The following is a 20,568-nucleotide window of genomic DNA, read 5'->3' on the forward strand; positions in this document are numbered from 1 at the left end:
TCAGAACGTTCCCAGAAGATTAGGACAGAAAGTCTATTTGTGCTCCATTCTTCCTCTCCACCCCCCCGCCCTCCCCCTCGTGGTGTGGGAGCTCGCTGAAAATAATCCAGGAGCAAAGACAAACGCGTCCAAACTATATATATAAAAATAATAATAATAATAATCATAATAATAATAATAGAGATACACCAGTAATACAGGCCTGCCTAAATTGTACCAGTTAAGAAAGGAACCCCCAACATGATTGATACGATTATAAACACCTTGTATGACATAATGGCCTGTACAACAGACCTATAAAATGATAATTAAAAAAGAAAGATATTTAGACCAAAAAGAACCAAGAAATCCCCTTCCTATGTTTGAACTGATAACCCACCTTAACTTGTCATTGTGACTGCTGGAAATGATAAGTAGTCCTTTCACTTTTTTTGTGTTTTTATGGTTTTTTGTTTTTTTGTGGTTTTTTTTTTTGTTTTTTTGTTTTTTTACATTTTTGGTTAGAAAGTTCTCCGATCCATGAAGCGATCCTGAAAAGACAGTGTTTATTATAAAATTAGGCAAATGTCTGTCCCAGCTTTAAATCCTTCCTGTTTCGCTTTTGGTTTTTTTTTTTTTTTATTATTTTATTTTTCTTTTTTTTTGTTTTTTCCTTCTCTCTCTCTCTCTCTCTCTCTCTCTCTCTCTCTCTCTTGTCCCCAGCAACACGGTGAGAGGATGCCCATCGCATTTTCAGTTTATAAACCCTGCTGGCAGCCAATCCCACCGCACAGTGAAACAGGCTGCTGGCAGCACAGCTCAGCCCGGCTCACTGTGCCTTGGAGGCAGTAGTGGTGGTGGACGTGGCCCCGCTCCCAGAGGCCACCGTGAGGAGAGAGTTCTGGATGGACTCGGCTGAGGTGGAGGTGGCGTGAAGGCTGGCGACTGGTCCAGAGGCCCCTGCGGAGGCTGCAGCTGCAGAGACCAAGCTAACTGGGTTGCTGGTGAGCAGAGAAAGGTTCTGAGGGTTCAGGAACAGAGGGGCAGTTACGATGTTAGGGGTACCTCCAGCATTGGCAAACACCAAGTTTCCAGTTGCATCCAGTGATGTTATTGGAAGAGAGCCACCAGATGCAAGAGCTAAAAAAAGGGAAAAATCGAGCAGGGAGGAGATAACATTAGCAGTAAGCAACAATGCAAAATGTGCCTAAAAGCAAGGGGGCTCTGCATTTTCCTTTCTCTGATACCTTTGCTCTGCGCACCACTAACGACGGCTGTCTCATCATAGGTTGTTCATTTTTTAAATAACAATCAGACAAGACCTCGCAGACACTAAAATGCCTCTGTTGTTTGCTTCTGGGCTAACCCCATTGTGCCTTTCTTCAGACCTTTAAGCACAACAGTGATCTATGTTTCCTGTCAAAGAGAGCCTGTACATTCACCAGCTTGCACTGGAAAGGGTTGAGATGAGTGTTCCTGTGAAATGACAGCTATCAGAAGAAGAAGAAGGTCATGTAACCTTGACTGTAACATTTTGAATGTTGACATATAACCAAACACTGTTGCAACTTACTCTCACCGGTCTAGTGTTCAGTCTGCCTCAGATTATGATCTCCTAAATTTATCTCTGACGCTTTATGAAATGGTTCTTTCTTGTAACCTGGAAACAAGATTTGTTCAGCTAGTTTGGGAGATATTTGAACACACAGGTTAGCTAGACCTCCTGTACTATGATAGACCATGAACTGAGAACAACTTTTGCTGAAGTCAGTGGTAACTTCTGACCACGTCTGGCACTCCCAAAATAAATTTTTACTCTTCTAAACAAGGATTTATGTATTTGAAGTTCTCCATAAGGACTTTAGGAGGCAGGATCTTTGTTGTAGGTTCTTTTTAAATACATAAGAGGACAAGAATTCAGGATCAAGACTTGCTGAGAACTGCCCTCCTAACAGACCTCAGAATGGTGCAATTCTGCTCAAGCAGACTAGAGAAGAGCTATAAAAAGCAAATCTCCAACCTGCTAGAGACACAGGCCAATGAGGGGAGGAGAACAAAATAAATTCTAGAACACATTCAATATCTTAAGTGCCTCCTGTAAATCACCCTAAGATCATACACATCTGATTCCTTTCTGTAGTTGCACCTGCTCTTATCTCTGTGATACACATTTAAATTTTGTAAAACCTCAACTCCTATAAAATTTATGTCCAGTGCTGAGAAGTCAGTGTTCTTCTTTGGCAGAGAAAAACAAAGCCTGTAAACTGAAGCTGTATGACAGAGATGCATTAATAGGAACACTACTGACCTTGAATAGTTGCCAGTGTACTGTTGCTCATCAGGGCTGGGCTGAGAGCACCACCTAATGTCCCTGGATTGAGACTGAGTAAGGCACCTCTGCAGGAAGCAAGATCACAAAAGAAGGAGAAAAGGGAAAGAGTGTTACTTTTTAGGAAAGGTTGTCACTGTTCATAAATACATCATCATATTTAAAATCAAAAAAAAAAAGGGGATGAAGGAAAGACCAGAGACTAAGGACTATTTTTAGTTGATTTTAGTTTTCCCTCCATGAGTGATTAGTGACAAGTACAGGCACTGGAAATACATGACTTGTATCGGTTGTTGCTGTAAAATATTTTTGTACAGTATTTTAGGGAAAGTGCCTCTTGTTAGAGAGCTATCATCCTCTCCCAAATTGAGATAAGAAATCTGTAAACCAAGAGGAATTAAAGAGACCAAGAGTCATCTGTCTGAGCAACATTTTTAAACCTACAACTCCAACAATCGTGCATCTTTTACAATTTCTTGCTCATAATGGAGAAATGAATACAGAGGGGTGAAGTGGGTCTAGGCACTCTCTCCATTCTACAATTAGTTGGACAGATTCTATATTTCAGTGGTAAGTTGCAGCTCTTAAGCTCTGCAGTGGATGAATGACTTATTAAATAACAACGTTGTTGCAATGCAGCTTTTTCACCTTTAAAGCGAACACAACATTTGTGTACGTGGATGGGAATGGCAAATTACCACCTATGAGTAAACCTTCAGAATTTGAGATAAATGGCACTAGAATCACCATGAAAACAGTGATACATAACAGCAATTTATCCCAAGAATCCTCCTTCCCTCTTCTGTTCACCTCACCAAGAAGGGGTGTGCAAAATTCCTCCTTACCCAGCTGCAAACTGCGAGGATGCCATCAAGCCTGGGTTTAGTCCTGCTGCAGCAGCCATGGCAGCAAGACTTGCATTTGCAGGCAACTGTGCAGCTCCTTGTAACGCAGCTGCCGCCGCTGTTTGCAACCCTGATGCCGTTACCATCACCTGGCTGGTCCCAAGAGGGGAGGACAAGGGAGTGGAGGTTGTCTGTGTTGTGCTGGTCTCACTGGCACTGGATGCCTCTGAAGTGGAGGCTGAGGCAGAAGGGGAAGGACTCAGGGAGGGTGATGTCACTGCTGAAGAAGCTGGAGGTGCTGTTGAAATCACTGTTGCCGTGTTGTTAGAGGTGGTTTCTGTTGTGCCTGGAAGATTGATTCTGGTTAGATCAGTACAAAACACAGATATGGCTAAACAGAACCCCCTGCCCACCTGAACAGAGCTGCACACCCAACTGAGAGAGGCACAAACACACATTTCTGTAGTACCAAGAATCACCAGGGGTTCAAATGAAAAGCTTGGACTACAATGAAGTGACACTTCCCAGCAGAAGGCTGAGGAGCTCTAGAAGCCAGCAATGGAATACAGAGTGTTTCATTTCAGCATCACCTGTGATTTTATCCCCAAAAAAGTCAACTCACTGGTCACAAAGACAAAAGTTTCCTAGCAGAACAACAAGGAACAACGACAAGAATGTCCTGGGATACCAGTCATCAACACGAAATGGTATTTTTAAGAATAAAAAGGGGAAAATGGTAGAGGTTGATGTAGTGTCAGGAGAAATCAGCCCTTACCTGTGACTGACAGACTAGTTACAGCAGGACTGGCCAGAGGGAGCACGGGGTTGACAGTCAGGGTTGTAGCTGCACTGCTAGTCACAAGGCTTGGCGTGGTTGCCACCTGGAGGTCAAAAACGAATAAAACTGCTCAACTGCTCAAAGACAGACAGAGTTAGCTACTAGAGCTGGATTTCTTTCTTCCCATCCTCAGCTGAGGAAGTTATCAAGGAAAACACTGCATATGAACTAACTTTTTTGTATTTCCATTACTTTATCATTCAGTGGAACAATCATAATACCTTCTCTAATTACCAGCAATCTTTATTCTTAATAACTCAGTATTTGAAAGGAGATATATCCATATTGTCTCAAGACTGCAAGTTAGCTCTCTCTTTCTCTCTCTCTCTCTTTGCCTCCCCTCGAGGAGAGCACCTTGTTTAAATAGAGTCATTCTTATAGAAAGAGTTACAAAATACATTTTTCTGCATTCTTTTTCTTGTTTAAACATCTTTTCAGCTTCACATCTCTTTCTATGATAAAATTATGTCGATGCCAGCATTACCAAAGGTATTTAGGGTAATGTGTTTACACGGAGAAGCAGAATAACATTTCACTTTTACTTGACCAAACTATAAGCTTCATTTTGATAAGTTTCCTTGTGCCAGAGGAAGGATCTCTGGATTTTAAAACATACAAATGCAGTTTTCACTTGTGGATGGCTTATTACAAGAAAGCTACAATAAACTGAAGATATCACAAATAAACACGAAAGATTTAAGGCTGGAGAAACCAGCTTATGAGGAAAAATGAAATATAAGGAGAGAAAGGACTTTTTATGGACAACAAATGGTGTCCAACAGTAATATTTGAAGGCTGTTATACATCAGTGAGAGAAATGAATCCTTTAGAATTGCCCAAGAGAATGTAGCCAAGGATATAGGTTAAAACATTCCTCCTTTCCCTTCTCTTACCTTAAGTTTATTATCAGAGAAATATCTCTCATGCTGCATATCCTCTTATAGGGAATCAAATGCTTCATGCATTTTAAACAAGACTGGGGCAACTGGGACAGACCTAAAAGCTTTCTGCCTATCTGGAATAGTGCATGAGATAAAGAGGAGCTGGATACACAGCACACCTCCCACTAACGCGGCCCAGATGTCGCATCTGTCATCTGTCCACCCAGCAGTTAAGGCCAAGGTCACAATCCATATTTCAGGGCAGGGAATGACCTAGAATTAATACAGTTCACCCCGTGGTCACAGTGACTGACTTCAGCCAATGCAAAACCAGGCTGCCACCAAAAGGGGCCTTCCCCTCCAATCCTGCTTCAGGGCCCCTGCCCTCGTGCAGCCAGGCTGCAACTCACACTGGTTATCCAGCCATATGGAAAATTCATCATTGTTCCTCACATGGCTAATTTGCAGTCAAACTAGTAGACTAAGCCCAAGCATCCTATGGACACAATCTCCAGAGCTGACACAAGGAATCAACAAAGCACACAGTCAGTGAAGGCTGGGGGCAGCAGGGCTGGAACATCCATTTGAGCCGTAGCACAGTCTTAGGAGAGGTTTACAATGAGTAAAAATGCTTCATGAAACATCACTGATAAAAGGGAGACCATGGTTCACACCTCAATTTCTTACATACAGTGGCAGATTATAACAGGGAAGTTACTGTAGGAAAGCTTCTTTAAGTTGCAGTCTGAGTGAACCTGCACAGTTCCTAGAACACACTATCATAAATCTCCCTGCTTTGGCAGCAAGGCATGCAACCTTGCTTTGCAACTGGGGAAAAAATAAAGAGTAATAGAAAAGGAGATTAAGTACATTTAACACATCCCTTCCCCTGAAACAAAAGGTTGCATGCACACACCCTGAGACAAGGATGAGGGGAAAGAATAACACATCACCAAAATTAATGGTTTAATGAAGTACTGGAAGATATTAGCTACTACGGTGATGAGGGTGGAATAAATACTACAAAAGGACAGCTACAGGCTACATAAATTCCACCACATTCCTATTAGCATAGCTACTATGAAATCTAATAGCTACTGTTTCTATTTATGAAAACAGACCTCCATGGGCATTGGTAGCAAAGATGCTGAAGGAACCTTGATGCATGTGTTTTGTTACTCTTATTTTCATGAAGTTTGTGTTTACCTGAGGCAAATACAAGTGTGGGAAATTAATAACATGAGTATTAGCTAAACTGTTTCTTTGTTCCATGCCTTTTTTAATATAAATAATTTCTGACTAAAAGTGACAACAATGGTATCAATGGATTTGCATCATGTAAGTCTCCAAACGATGCAGTATCACAGAATGGCTCACGCTGGAAGGAACCACAGTGGGTCATCTGGTACAACCTCCCTGCTCAAGCAGTGTCATTCTAGAGCACATGGCACAGAATTGCATCCAGACAGTTCTGGAATATCTCCAGCAAGGGAGACTCCACAACCCCTCTGGGCAATCTGTTCCAGTGCACGGTACGTTCTACTGCTGCTCATTCACTTATCAGAGCAGCCAAAACAAGAGGGGAGGGGTAGAGCTGTTAAACGTTTTTTTATTACTATTATTTTGCAAAAAAAAATTTGGGTTAGAGGGAAGGTCCAGATATAAACTGGAGGCACTACCTGAAATAAGTTCAAAGCAATAAACCCAAGTGCAAATTTGTCAGTCAGAATACTTGTTTATGAGCTGACTAAATAAAACACCCACACTGAAGGCCTGACTAGTGCCTGATTTCTAAGTATTCTTAGACAGTATCTTAAAATGCCAGTAAAATCTAAATATGTGAGAACAAATCTGCTGTACAAAGAAGGTACAGCACGTGTAACTTCCACAGTGAGCAAAGCAGAACTACCTCTTTGAGTGAACTTTGCCAACACGGTTCTTAATTCTTACCAGTGAGGTTGGGCAAGGGAAAATTGCTTTGATGGGCGAGCTGCTGGTTCCACCACTGCTGGGTGGGTTGATCCTTTTCTCCTTCTGGCGCCGGTTACAGAACCAAACGCGGATCACCTCCTTCTCCATGTTTAGCTGGTCAGCTATCATGGCGATCTCATCCGAGGTAGGCTTTTGGTTCTGAGGAAAGGAAACAGTGCTTGAAAAGCTGTGAAATCACCTTTGGAGGTTTTTACATTGTAGCCTCTTCTTCAGTAGGCAGAAATCTGGATGGGGTGACTCAGGTCCAGAACCTGATCAGTGGTAGATCAGCAGAGACAAACCATAATAGGTGCTTCTGCCCTCCAGCTGAAAACCTCACATTATATATGTATAGACTGTTGTCCCATTTATCCATCCTCAGAAAGGGTAATGTTTAGATTTACTGTTCAGTATACTGGAATACAAAATCACAAAGTCAGCAACCTGCAAGAACCAATGGGTTTTTTTGAAGGGGTTTGTGAGTGTTTGTTTTTTAAAGTGAAGCAGACATTGATGTGGGCTTCTTGGCACAGCTTTTGTATTCACCTTGTTTAGTGCTAACACTGTCCTAAATAGCACAGTAATGGGCTCAGTCTAACAGCTCTAATTGCTAACCAAAGTTTCTTCCTTTCTTCAAAGGCTGAGCACAGCAACAGGATCACTGACCTCCAGGAAACTCTTCTCTAAGGCCACACGTATGTTGGTCTCTATGCTGGTGCGTTTCTTCCTCCTACGGTTCAAGCCTTCGATCCCTTGCCCTGGAGAATTCAGGGCACTTGGGCTGGAGAGAGTTGAATCAGATGAGAGGTTTTCTGAAAAAGAAGAAAGTAACACAGATCAGGAGGTTTTCTCTGAATGCAGTGCAGTCTAATGCAAGTGTTCTTCATCTGTGCAAGGTATGTTAAGACCCACTCTGTATCTACTCCAAATACAGAGAGATTTATGGAGATCACATGCATTAATCATTGTATCTACAAATTACAACATATACTTGAAACTAAAAAGCTACAAGTAAGCCCAGAGGGTGCTCTCTGCTCCGTATGCTACCACGTTATCCCCCATACAAAGTTTGCCTCCTATCTCTCACTCCACTCCACACTCACTGCAAGTCCCAGTTTAAAGAAAAAAAAAGCAGTAACTGATATCCACGAGCCAGAGCTGAAAGTTACAGGCAATTATGAAAAAATCTAAACAGCCTGAACTTTCTTTTACCCACTAGAGGAAGAGAAGTTCGCAGTCAGCTTCACAGTGTTCAGACTCTTCTCTCTGGACATCTTAGCAGACATTCAGTGCTACCAAACAGTCTACACAGCAAGCAGCTCCCTCTCCTTAGCTTCACCAGGGCTCTAGCTGCTAACCCCTAATCCTGTCTTCCTGGATTCACAGAGCAACAAAGAGAGAACACTTAACCCTACTCTGTAGCAGGAAGTGCAATACAACCAACCGGCAAGTTCCTGCAGGGAATTTAAACAGGGAATTTATGCCTGGAGTTCCCTCACTGCCCTGGGGTTTGTGGGTGGTAAGCAGATGGCAAAGTTCACAATGCCTAACATCATTTTGGTAGACTCAAATGGGCAAGTATTTTCTAGATTTTTTTTTTCCCAGTAATGGCACCGTAAATGTGCTGAAACCCTTCCTCAGACTGAAACCTGTCAGAACAAGCTGAGTTCTGTGACAATAAATCCTACAACACTCCCATGTAGTGTAATGGAAGGAACCATCAGTACGCTTTTCCTCCCTGCTTTTACCTAAAGGTAAAATGAATAGCCTTTGAAGTCATCTGAACCTTCTTTTCCAAAGATTTTCATGAAACTGAGTCAGAACCAGAGACAATGGTTCCCCACTTCCAAGCTGTGAAGGACCCCAACACCGTTTAGAGTCCTTAACTTTACAGATCCAAGTATTTCTTCAGGCTGGCAGGAAAAGCAAACGACGACACTCCCTGCAGCACTGGACTCATCCAGGATTGCTGGAAGGTTTGGGGATCACTGGCCTGTGGGCTAGAGCACTCAGTGTGGAGATTTTTATGTTTTCTATCACAGAGCTAGATACCTAAAGATAACCCCTGACAGCACAACAGAATGACACTTCCTTTTCTCAAGGCAGGACAAATTTTCAACACTGCATGCAATTACTTTCAAAATTTCAGAGAATACTGCAGGCACCAGCACAAAGCTCTCTCCATTTCGGTAAAAATAGGAAGGCACATACCATCCCTGCCATCTGTTTAACATACCCATCAGTTTTATACCATGTACAGTTGCATACTTGGAAGAAAAATCTGGCTGACAGAACTCCTGAACACTTTCTATCCTGACACCTAGCACCTCTGTACAAGCTCCTTTTGCTGGTGGGAGATTAAAAAAAAAAAAGAACACTACCAACACTGGCATAATGAATAACTTATATCCCAGGAAAAAAAAATATTACAGGAAGGAAAAAGCAAAACCTAACCCACCAAAAAACTCTTTCTGTTGGGAGAGAGTATTTATATGGACCCTTGGAGAGAGATGAAAAGAATGCACATAGGGGTGTGGAAGGAGATGGATGCGATAAGCTCTGCCTACTGAAACAACAAATCATGCAAACCTCTCTCTAATACACATCTGAAAAAGAAAGCTGGAAGAGGATTAGAAGTTATATGCATTAACATACATGAAGGAGGAAAACCATGACACATATTGTACCTCATCCCATGCAATGACTCATCTGTCTGCAGAACACATTTCTGGAAGTTCATACTGGAACTATTTTGGATGCATACAGGCACATGGAAAGAAAAGCACAGACCCTTATTTCTACACCCTTATTTGTCCCATGGACAGTTACAAAGACTGGCAGCTTCATAAAACCATAAGGGCACCAACGAAGCAGTTTTTCCAAATCCTACTGACTTTGGTAGGCTGGTGAAGAAATACACAGACTCATTCACCTGCATCATTGAGCCACTTTTCCAGAAGTGGCTTTAACTTGCACATGTTCTTAAAGCTGAGGTTCAAGGCTTCAAAGCGAGAGATGGTAGTTTGGCTGAAGTCATTTCCATAGAGTTTGCCCATAGCGAGCCCAACATCACCCTGGACAAAGAAAGAGAAAAAAGGGATTCACTGACATAGGCACTTCCAAAGCAAGGAATCCTGTCACATTCTTGTGTTCTCTTAGTGACTCCACTGCTGTGTGGGATTTCAGTTGCACAGAAGCTTTCTCAGTGCTACCAAGATTCATGCTAAAGCAATAATCATAGAGAAATGTCAAACCTCAGTCACTTTAACCATGTAACTCTTTCCAGGAAATCCCTGATGCTTTGTCTTCTTAGCATTATCACTGAGCAGCACATTCCACTGAATATTAACTTGTGATTTTTTTCTTAGTTCTTTAAAATAATAAAAAAAAAATGGCCAAGCTCTCTTTAGGAGTAGATTTAAGTTTCTGCATATTTCACACAGAAGAAAAAAAGTTCAATTAATCAGAAATGCAGTGAATTCATATTGTCAAATTGCTAGAAAACACTTTTGAAAAGATGTCTGCAAACACATATCACAGTTAAACAGATGCAGAAATATTCTTATCTGAACTTTTAGTATCTTCTGAGGTTCAAGTCAAACTTCTCCCCAACAGATACATATTTCAAAGCAGATAAGAAGTTGAACCATTTCAAATAATGATTAACTGTAGTCTTGACTATCATTACCCATCTGCCAAAAAGCTATCCAGGAGATTTACAGACAGATGCTCACCTCTTCATATCTGTTATTGCTTTTCAAAACTCAGTTTTATGAGACATTCTGCTTATCTTAATATCTATCTATCTAGCTAGCTACGTAGTATATACTTTGAAAGTTTTGTTTAAAAGAAAAAATCAATCTGTTCTTGACTGTGGCCATTAAAAACACCATAGCATTTTCTTGCTTTGTTTTAAAGTTGGAAGGTCCTGCCCTTCAAAAAAAACTGTATTTATACTTCAAGTACACTGTTTGATCTAAAGTAGTTTTACTTAGATTTTTATTTTTTAGCACACAAAAAAAAGTACGGGAAGTCTAGAAGAAGAGATTGAAAAGCTTGAGCATTTCGTTAGTGGAGTTTAATTGCAAATAGGTTAGTTGGGTTGTGCATAAAGCTTGCCTTTCTTTTAGGTCAGATCCACACCCACAGTTTGGTGTGAGTACACTAACAGCATGCAGAGTGGCCACACACAAGTGAGGAAGAAAACAACCTTCGATAAGCTTCGTAAATTGTGCAGGTTGTGCAAAGAAAACAATTTCCTTCCTAGAAGAGGACCAGAACAATTGGTTTGTGTGCCCTTCAATCAGAGGAAACACGTGGGAATTCACATTTATACCTCTACTTATATGCCAGGATTCTGTGCATTTTAAAACTCATAAATCATTCCAAGAAGAGTAACGTGGATGCTCTGCTGGGTTTATGAAGAAGAAAACCTGGCTATGTAAACCATTTTAGAGATAAGTTGATTTATGTCTTGGCAGGAAAGAGTTATGAAATTTGCTCCAGTCTCCCAACTAAATTTAATTCTGGTATTTATGTTGTTCTTACTAACATTTGCCATCTGATTTAAAATGAATAGTTAGCCATTTCTTTGTCAATGCCAAAAGGTGGCAGCATTTCAGCTGTAGGCAAAGGAATTTCCATATAGGGATGAGAATTTTATATATTGGGAAGGACCACTGAAAGGATGGACTGAACAGAGTATAAAGGCACTGTACACACATCTGATCTACTCTGCATGTTGAATGAAGCTCTGGTAATGATCTGCAACTGATTATAAGATACATCATTGTTGTGTGTACTGGTCTGTTAAGAAGCTCAGATGGACTAGCAGAGGTAATATCTTTTACAGAATAAAAATAACATTGTCTAAAAAGTACACTCACGTAGCTTGAATTAGACCAAGCAATTAGTCACAGGCCTGCAATCATGCTAAGATGCAGTATGTTCATTGTGTCTCTGTATGTCAAACATGGAGATATTTTTGAGGGAAACAAACAGAAGGATTTAAATCCATCACCCACTTTTCAGGGTGGGAGAAGAGACAGAACTGCTGAAATTCAAAACGGGTTATATTGTTCACGGCAGAATGTAGTAAGTGATTAGTTTGCAATGCAAACTAAATCTTACAATTATTTTTGAGATGCAGGGGTGGCATGAATCTGAAAAAGCTTGCACTGCCACTGGAAATAAATTTCTTTTATCCTCTGAAAGGCAGTCTATTTATCCAACTATAGGAAACCAAAGTAATCAGGGTCTCTAATTATCATCCAATTATGCAATTAGGTAGAAGTTATTAGAACAGCCTAATTACACACATACCAACTCAGAGTAGGATAGGAATGACCAAATGCAATTTTAGCACATTCTCAAGATTCCCCTTTTTTAATCTCAAAAGCAAATACTGAAACGTAAGCCTGAGCAGTTGTGTTCGTTTTTCCTCACAACAAGGTCAATAAAGAAGGGTTAAGATACAACTTAAAAAGTCCAGTTGAGCCTTTATAATCATCTCACAGGAGGGCAGATTAAACATAATAACGAGAGATCTACATGAACCTCCTCAGTCAGGCTATGGGAAAGCTATTGTATTTTACTCTATTCTGTTCTGCTCTATTCGGGCTTTTGTGTGTGTCCATCACTTGTATTTCTGTGCCTCCCTCTAGTGGAAAGAACGGAGGGAAGGAGGCACACACGCCAGCAAAATGCACTTCATTTGACTAAGAACATTCTGTTCTTGAGTTATAATTAAGATGCTGCCAGGAACTTTCATTATGAACTTTGATTTTTCAAACATTTAAGACTTTGCCAGAAAAATAAATCTGACTTCAGCACATACTTTCAGCTAGAGCAGATATATTCTGGGGGGAGAACAAATCACGTATGTTGGACTGACTGCTCTGAGCTCAGACTTTTAAATGCTTTGATTTTTGCATACTCTTTCTTCTAAGCAAAAACATGCTTATGCTTAACCACAGAACCCTGCCAAAATTAACTGTTTACCTGGACAGATATTTTAATTTTGCAGGGGGAAAAAGCTCATTTTGATATTAATAAGAAAGGACTCCTGGATTCAAGCAGCTTTTCCCTTCAACAGAATAACAGAACATATAAATGTACTTTGTAGTTTTAATTGTGCTCTCCATTCAACCATTTTCACTAGGTTCAAGATTACTTTTCTTCTGCTCTATGGGTATTTCTGAGCTTTTAAACAAACGAAAACAAACCACAACTCCAGTTCACCTCTGTAAGGAGAAAACTTCAAAGGTGACAGTCCTTTCAGGTTTTGTTTAGGAACCTTAGCAGAAGCATTAAATACAGAAATCATTGATGTTTAATAGGAAAATACACTTGAGAGATAAAAACCCTTTGATATCCAAAGCAACTGCACAGATGTGATACACTTTTTAAACACACAGAGCAGTTAATTGTGCTGTATGATTTTTGGAACTTTGTACTTCTGAAGGCAGCTTTAAAGTGCTTTGTCCCATTCATGTCACATCCTATAGAATGAATAGTGCACATGCAATGACATCTGGAGCTGGTAAATGCACGTTTTCCCCTGCTGGGAAAATGGCTATGCTTTAAAACCAACAGGGAAGTAAGACGGATGTATGGCTTTTTCTGTTATTTCTTAGAAATCCCCTACATAAAGGCCAGAGCATAACCCTATTTAAGCAAGTTCTCCTAGGAAAAGATGGAATTGCAGTCTCCCTCCAGACTTGAAAGATGAGACCTCGGGTTCCACACTGGCAGGCACTAAGGTACGCAGTCTCACCTGAGTGAATCCAAGTTTGATCCGTCTTTGTTTGAAAGTCTTGGCAAACTGCTCAAGCTCCTCAAGGTCACTGGGCTCCTCCAAGCTGGGAGTGTCGATTCGCTTTGGTGTTGACTGGCTCTGTGGAAGTGGCTGAATGGGGGTCGCTGCTATTGTGCGTGTTGGGGTTGCTGGCTATTAGGACAGCAAGGAGGAGATGAAAATGAGACTTAAAAAAAAAAATAATCGACCAAAATTAAATTTAAAAAAAAAAAAAAAAAAAAAAAGGTCTTTCTCTGGTGAGAAAGATCGATGAATTGGACATTTCCTGCGATCTGAAAGTTCCTCCAGTTTATTTACATTCCTCTCCAGAACGAGCAATCACAATCCAGAAAACTCTATTAGTATGACAGCCTTTTAAAGGCTCTGTCATAACCAATTAAAGAAGAGATGTTCAATGATAACCTACAACTTTCATTTGCTGTAGAAGCTGTTCAAAGAAAGGCTGAACACTCTTACTTGATATATTTCTAACATTTATAGACAGCTTGGCATTCATCCCTTTTTAATCATTTTAAAATTGAATTTACTGCTTGTGTGAGGTGGCAGATTGTCATCAGCCCAAAAGATTCAAGTCTCCTGTTTAATCCTGGAAGAGTGAGCACACACAGGTGCAGCAAACATGCCAAGTTTCTTCTAATTCCATCTCTTGTGACTTTTCCAGGAAGTCCACAAGAGATTCACTATTCCTGAACATGGGCATACCAGAGCATTTTGCTATGCAACAACAGTAAGTATCTGAAAAGAAATGAGCACCGTGGAAAATAGTAACAGGTGAACAAAATATCTGGTATTGCACAGTTCAGGCTTTATGTGCAACAGGAACACTGGAAACGTGTTTTGAATGCATAACTCTACCTTGATGAACTGAGATGCAGAGACAAATCATTTGCTCTGGTTGAAGTCTATTCAGTTTAGCTGAGGCTCCTCAGTAAAGGTGATTTCATGCTTTTTTTATGTCCTATGCCCAGCTCTGAAACTACAGACTCCTTCAGGCCAAATAAGAACAGTCTCAGGTCTGTGCAGCACTACGGTATCATGCAAAGGTACAGAAAAGGCTCTTCTCCAAGAAATGGCCTACACAGAGCTGAGTCTTTATGTTGCCCGTTATGTTGTTTTTCTCCTGGGTTACTGCAGTGTTTTGCAGTGCACAGCAGATGGTAGAGGGAGGTCAAGATCTATAATTCCATTACTTGAGAAATAACGTAATCATATATGATCTTTCTAGGATTGCAGGTACATGTGTCCCACTTAAAGGTTTTTAATATTTCTTTAATTTACACTAATCATAGTGGGTAATTACTGCAATATGTCTTTACTGATTTCACCCACATTACGTAATTTATTTTTTATTAGTATTTTAACATTTTTTTAAAACCCAACTGTAATTTTTAGTGAGGGATCATGCTGCTACCTGAGGTATGAACAACAGAGGTGAGACAAATTCCATTCTCCATATGGTACATGAAAACTACTACAGGTGGTATAATAGAAAATGTAGTTTTCTAAGACTCAGGTACATTATTGCAGACTAGAAAATTCTTATATGTAACCAAGTTGGCAGGAAGATACCATATGATATAACATGGTATTTGAGAAACAGCATGCAGTCATGAAACTAAACTGCACAGTAAAACCCAGAGGGAAGCACAACTAAATTTATAGACATGTGCAACCTTAAATTGCTTTTCTTACAGTCTGAAAGCTTAACCGTAGAGCTCTAATATTTTAATAGATATCAGAATATTTTAATATTTTATTTCTAACAATCTCTTCACTTCCACAGATGGTAACTGGTAAGACTGGCAATGACTTAGCAATGATATCACAATAACTACATTATAATAAAGGTAGATCATCACTGCAATCTTCAGAAAAGTACTTATCAGTAATCCTCTTTTTGAGCTTTTTAGGTAGCCCACACCCTGCTGCTCTGAATTTCATAAATTTGTAAATTATCCAAGAAAATCTTACAGGAAGTCAAACAATGCTCTAGTGCCATTAACTCAAGCTATCAATCCTGAAAATTTCCAGCTAAAAATAAAAATTTAGAACACTAAAGCCTGAACACACAGGCACATTGGGGTGGGAACCATAAAACTGAACTATTTAGAAAGACAAATTTACTGTTATAGCTACAACATCTATTCAGGTAACTAATACAAAGGGTCCATTCACTTGGCATAGTTTAAATCCCCTCAAAGCAACTCATGAACTGTAGAAATAAGCCTGACCTGCGAGGCAAGGGTGATGCTTGGCTGAGACTGCAGGAGGTTGGCTTGGCTTTGCTGAGGTAGTTGCGTTAAGAGATTCTGCGCTTGCAGGAGACCTGGCGAGAGAAAAGTGTGGGTTTGGTTCGTCATTTGAAAAGATTAAAACACGAAACGAGGTGAAACAAGGCTCTTGCTGAATGATGAAAAGTTAGACAAAAATTCGAGATGCAAGCTTTCATTTCATCCCTGCACGGGTATCTTCAGACTTTGGACTTGGCAGCCAAAATCCCCTTGCATTTTCCTGAACCCTTGCATTTTCCTGAACTCTTGCATTTTCTTACCCTTCTGTGGTGACAGAAGGGTAAGAGAGAGAAGTCTGGACTGGTCTCCTCTGCAGGAAGAGTTTGTAATGCTCTAGGTTATCCCAGTTCCATGTGCAGGAATTATTTGTTGCCCCTTTCAGCATGCAGATTTTGGATACGCCTCTTCTGATAACCAACAGCTGACAAAGAATTACAGGGCCATATAAAAATACTGAGCACTAATCAGATCAAATTCAACAACTGAATACTAATCAAAGCCACAAATTTGGCTTCTTGATCAACCTCCTTCCTCTGTGTATGACCCTATGCCAGCTGCCTAACAAGAAGGAAACTTCCTCTGGCAAACTTAAGCAGACCACACCAGAAGACACAACAAGCCTAGATAACTCTCTCCTGGGTCCAATAAAGTAAGCATTTTTGGGAAAAGTAATTGGAATTTAAGTCCAGGTAAGACACTGAACACAGCTTGATTTGAACAGACACTGAACACAGCTCGATTTGAACAAACAGAACATAAACACTACACTGAATATATGAAAACCCTGCTACTACTGAAAAGTGACAACATTAAAGAACAGTTGCAACTGGTCGAATCAATATACACAATATGCTGTCAATCTAAAAATAAATTCTCTAGCAGTCCACTATTTGCATAGTCTATTAAATTTCTGAGGAAATTAAGATACATGCTTGCATCTATATATTTTAACTAAAATCCGTATGATTTTTTTCATTTTTAATACAAAAATGTATATATTTTTAAGGGATAGAATCTTGACAAAAATATATCTACAGTTAGTCAAGTCCCTCAATTCTATTGTGAAAAATACTAACTGTTATTTTTTACGTAACTCCTGGCTATGACTATCAATTTCCATTATCATAATTTAAGGACCTGACTAATTAAACTTACACTTCATAGGCACCTTCAATATAACAACTTCCCAAAACCAGGGGAGAACAGACTGATGCTGCGCCACTCAGAGGACAGAACACCAACTAAGTGCCACTTAAATTCAACATCATCATCTGCCTGATCTACCTCTTAGCAGAAAATAGGTAGGGGACACGGGAATTTAGGACTTGATAAATAGTGAGAAACTTGATGTTTTATGCAAGGTTAAGGGCATAGAAGACATGAAAAGAGGGACTACCATGGATAGGAAGGAGAAAATGAATCCTCAGTAAGGGATACACAACTACAGAAGCATTGTCTTCTGACAGTGATACTTGTTTTTTGTTTAACAAAGAGTTGAAAATGTAATTTAAACAGAATGTGTTGCTATCAAAATGCTCAAGACCTAGTGAATACAGCCAGCTGGTTATGCAACATAATAGCACAGCACAGACAACTATGTAAATTTGCTTTGCACCACATAATCAACATGTTCCAGCTGTGTTTTTGAAATGCCACAGCGAGGGAACAGAGTTGCTTAAGGAACTTCCAAGACAGCTACCTACTACAGTTACACGGTGCTTTGTACAACGCAATTATTTGTTCACCTAAAAGATTATTTTAGCTGCCCGAATCTAAAATACCAATTAGTGAACAGTCACCTCTAAGTGAAGAGGTTTTGACCTTCATTCAGAGACAGTGAATTTTAACTGACAGCTTGAAACAAAGAGGCAAACCCATCACACCCACACTGCAGGGTCTGACCAACAACGAGACAAAACCCAGGCAGCTGACAGGGACCACACCTGAGCTCTAGTCCATCAGTTACAAGTTACTGACCTGTCCTACGACTGCAATCAGAGTAATTAGGGCTGTCCTTTTGTGATTTTTTGTCTTTGAAGAAATCCCAGAGGATGTTTTTCTGGCAATAACACTTTTGCTAAAGAGCACAGAATAACTACGCTCTTCCTAATTTTATTCTCACTCACACATTCTGAAGTAATCACCACAAAATGACAGTATAAAACAATCTGAACATGTTCAATCTACTTTGTTTTAACATCATTTCACCCTACTTAAGACATACTGATACAAGGTGTCTCAGGCAGAAACCGGAGACAGAACAAGTTAGTTCAACCTGACTAAAGCAACAATCAGGGGATGGGGAAAGCAGCTGAACTGTTTTGGCAAAGTATGTGTCTCTTCTCCTGATTACAGCCTTTTCAGGCAGTTGCCACGCCCACACTTTGGGTACTTGTTGGCTTTCTTGGGTGGGCAGCTGCAGTTTCACTCCTTTCAGACGTGACCTGAACTGGTCTAAGCTTTGCCTTCATTTCTTCTCTAAGAAGAAACCACTGGTCCCCACTGTGGTCTGAGATAACTTTGGTGAGCTAACTTACAGGGCACAGCCTTTTACATCCACTGTAAGTCCAGTGCCACCTTTTAGGCACCTGCTGAGATGTTGTTTGAAACTGCTGTTTCAAACAACGCTGTTTCCTTAGGGACTCATATTGGAATGATCTGCTCTGTTTAGTGGCAGAGCTTACGGAAGAAGTGGAAAGGCTAAGGAGTATTGGGGAGAGTGAAATGGAAATGGATGGAGTTACACCCTTCCAACCCTGAGAGAAGCTCAGAAGGAGTTAGAGAAGGCTCGCTCCTCTTGCTTTCAGGCAGAAAGAGGAGGTGTAGTAGATGGGGGGAATGGAAAAGGGTCTCTGCTCAGAGAGTAAAAGAATCCCCTCCCAACCACCCATCGCCCTCCCAGGAGCCTTTACAGAATAGGTACAAGGCCCTGGATTTAGAGGGTCAGGCAGATGACATTAGAAAAAAAAAAAAAATCCATCTGGAGGGTCTCCCAGTTGTGCTCTGTCTATCAGCCAGATCACAACCTCAGGTATTAAGAAAAGAAGGGTAGTGGTAGTAGGTGACTCCCTTCTGAGGGGAACTGTGTGCCAACTGGAACCACCCCACAGGGAAGTCTGCTGCCTCCCTGGGGCTTATGTAAGGGATATCAGTTGGCTGAGGGGACAGGAGCACAGGTGGGGTTCTGGTCAGTTCCTTCAGTAGCAGGGATGAATGATGAAAGGAACAGGAAAACCCAGGTTATCAGTAAGTGGCTGTGGAGTTAGTCCTGGATCTGGACTTCAGCAAAGCCTTTGACACCATCTCCCACAGCATTCTCTTGGAAAAGCTGGCAGCCCACGGTTTGGACAGGGGCACCCTGTGCTGGGTTAGGAACCGGCCGATGGCCGGGCCCAGAGAGTGGTGGGGAACGGGGCTGCATCCAGTTGGGATCCGGTCACTAGTGGTGTCCCCCAGGGATCAGTGCTGGGCCCAGTCCTATTTAATGTCTTTACTGATGATCTGGATGAGGGCACTGAGTCCACCATTAGCAAATTTGCAGATGACATCAAGTTGGGGTGAGGGGGATGTCGATCTGCTGGAAGGCAGGAGGGCTCTGCAGAGGGACCTGGACAGACTGGATAGATGGGCTGAATCCAACAGTATAGGGCTGAACAAGGCCAAGTGCTGGGTCCTGCACTTTGGCCACAACAACCCCCTGCAGCACTACAGGCTGGGGACAGAATGGCTGGAGAGCAGCCAGGCAGGAAGGGACCTGGGAGCTGGGATTGACAGGAAGCTGAACATGAGCCAGCAGTGTGCCCAGGTGGGCAAGAAGGCCAATGGATCCTGTCCTGGATCAGGAACAGTGTGGCAGCAGGACCAGGGAAGTGATTCTGCCCCTGTACTCATCGCTGGTGAGGCCACACCTCAAGTGCTGATCCAGCTCTGCGCCCTTCAATTCAGAAAGGACACTGAGGTGCCGGAGCAGGTCCAGAGAAGGACAACGAGGCTGGGGAAGGGACTGGAGCACAAGTCCTGTGAGGAGAGGCTGAGGGAGGTGGGGCTGTTCAGCCTGGAGAAGAGAAGGCTCAGGGGAAACCTCCTCACTCTCTACAACTCCCTGACAGGAGGCTGTAGCCAGGTAGGGGTCGGTCTCTTCTCCCAGGTAAGAAGCAATAGGACAAGAGGGTCTTAAGCTGCATCAGGGGAGGTTTAGGTTGGACATTAGGAAGAATTTCTTCACAGGAAGGGTGATTAGACATTGGAACGGGCTGCCCAGGGAGATGGTGGAGTCACTGTCCCTGGAGGTGAGGAAGAGACTGGATGTGGCATTTGGTGCCATAATCTAGTTGACAAGGTGGTGTTCAGTCACAGGTCGGACTCAATGATCCTAGAGGACTTTTCCAACATAACTGGTGCTGTGATTCGGTAACATCTTTATTACCAGTAAGGCTGATGGGACAAAATGTATTCTCAGCAAGTTTGTGGACAATACCAAATATGGGGAAAGCGGTCAACAGGCCAGAAGGCAGGGTCTAGACTGGCTGGACAAATGGAACCTCATGAAGGTTGATGCAGGAAATGTTATTTGGGGTTCTTTTTTTACCATGAGAGCAGTCAGCTGTTGGGACAGGT

At 41.4% G+C, this 20,568-nt stretch overlaps 1 protein-coding gene across 5 annotated transcripts in view; it reads right to left on the reverse strand.

Annotated features, from left to right (window-relative positions):
- The window catches only part of POU2F1 (POU class 2 homeobox 1), a 127,689-nt gene that overhangs the window by 23,229 nt on the left and 83,892 nt on the right, over nucleotides 1-20,568 (reverse strand). For 3 of the 5 annotated variants that reach the window (XM_027722190.2, XM_039386485.1, XM_027722208.2), the window contains exons 8-16: nucleotides 15,892-15,986; nucleotides 13,619-13,792; nucleotides 9,776-9,917; nucleotides 7,510-7,655; nucleotides 6,823-7,002; nucleotides 3,929-4,034; nucleotides 3,154-3,499; nucleotides 2,288-2,376; nucleotides 484-1,119 (exon numbers count right to left, since the gene is read on the reverse strand). In XM_027722190.2, the coding sequence (XP_027577991.2) occupies nucleotides 809-1,119; nucleotides 2,288-2,376; nucleotides 3,154-3,499; nucleotides 3,929-4,034; nucleotides 6,823-7,002; nucleotides 7,510-7,655; nucleotides 9,776-9,917; nucleotides 13,619-13,792; nucleotides 15,892-15,986 (1,589 nt within the window). In that variant the 3' untranslated portion in view covers nucleotides 484-808. Of the gene's footprint in view, nucleotides 1-483; nucleotides 1,120-1,226; nucleotides 1,640-2,287; nucleotides 2,377-3,153; nucleotides 3,500-3,928; nucleotides 4,035-6,822; nucleotides 7,003-7,509; nucleotides 7,656-9,775; nucleotides 9,918-13,618; nucleotides 13,793-15,891; nucleotides 15,987-20,568 lie in introns of those variants that run through there. The other 2 variants (XR_005565498.1, XM_039386486.1) reach the window with 2 other exon arrangements.

Source organism: Pipra filicauda, unplaced genomic scaffold, assembly GCF_003945595.2.
Source record: "Pipra filicauda isolate LSUMZ 115617 unplaced genomic scaffold, ASM394559v2 scaffold487_size526621_pilon, whole genome shotgun sequence".
NCBI classification, from domain to species: Eukaryota; Metazoa; Chordata; class Aves; order Passeriformes; family Pipridae; genus Pipra; species Pipra filicauda.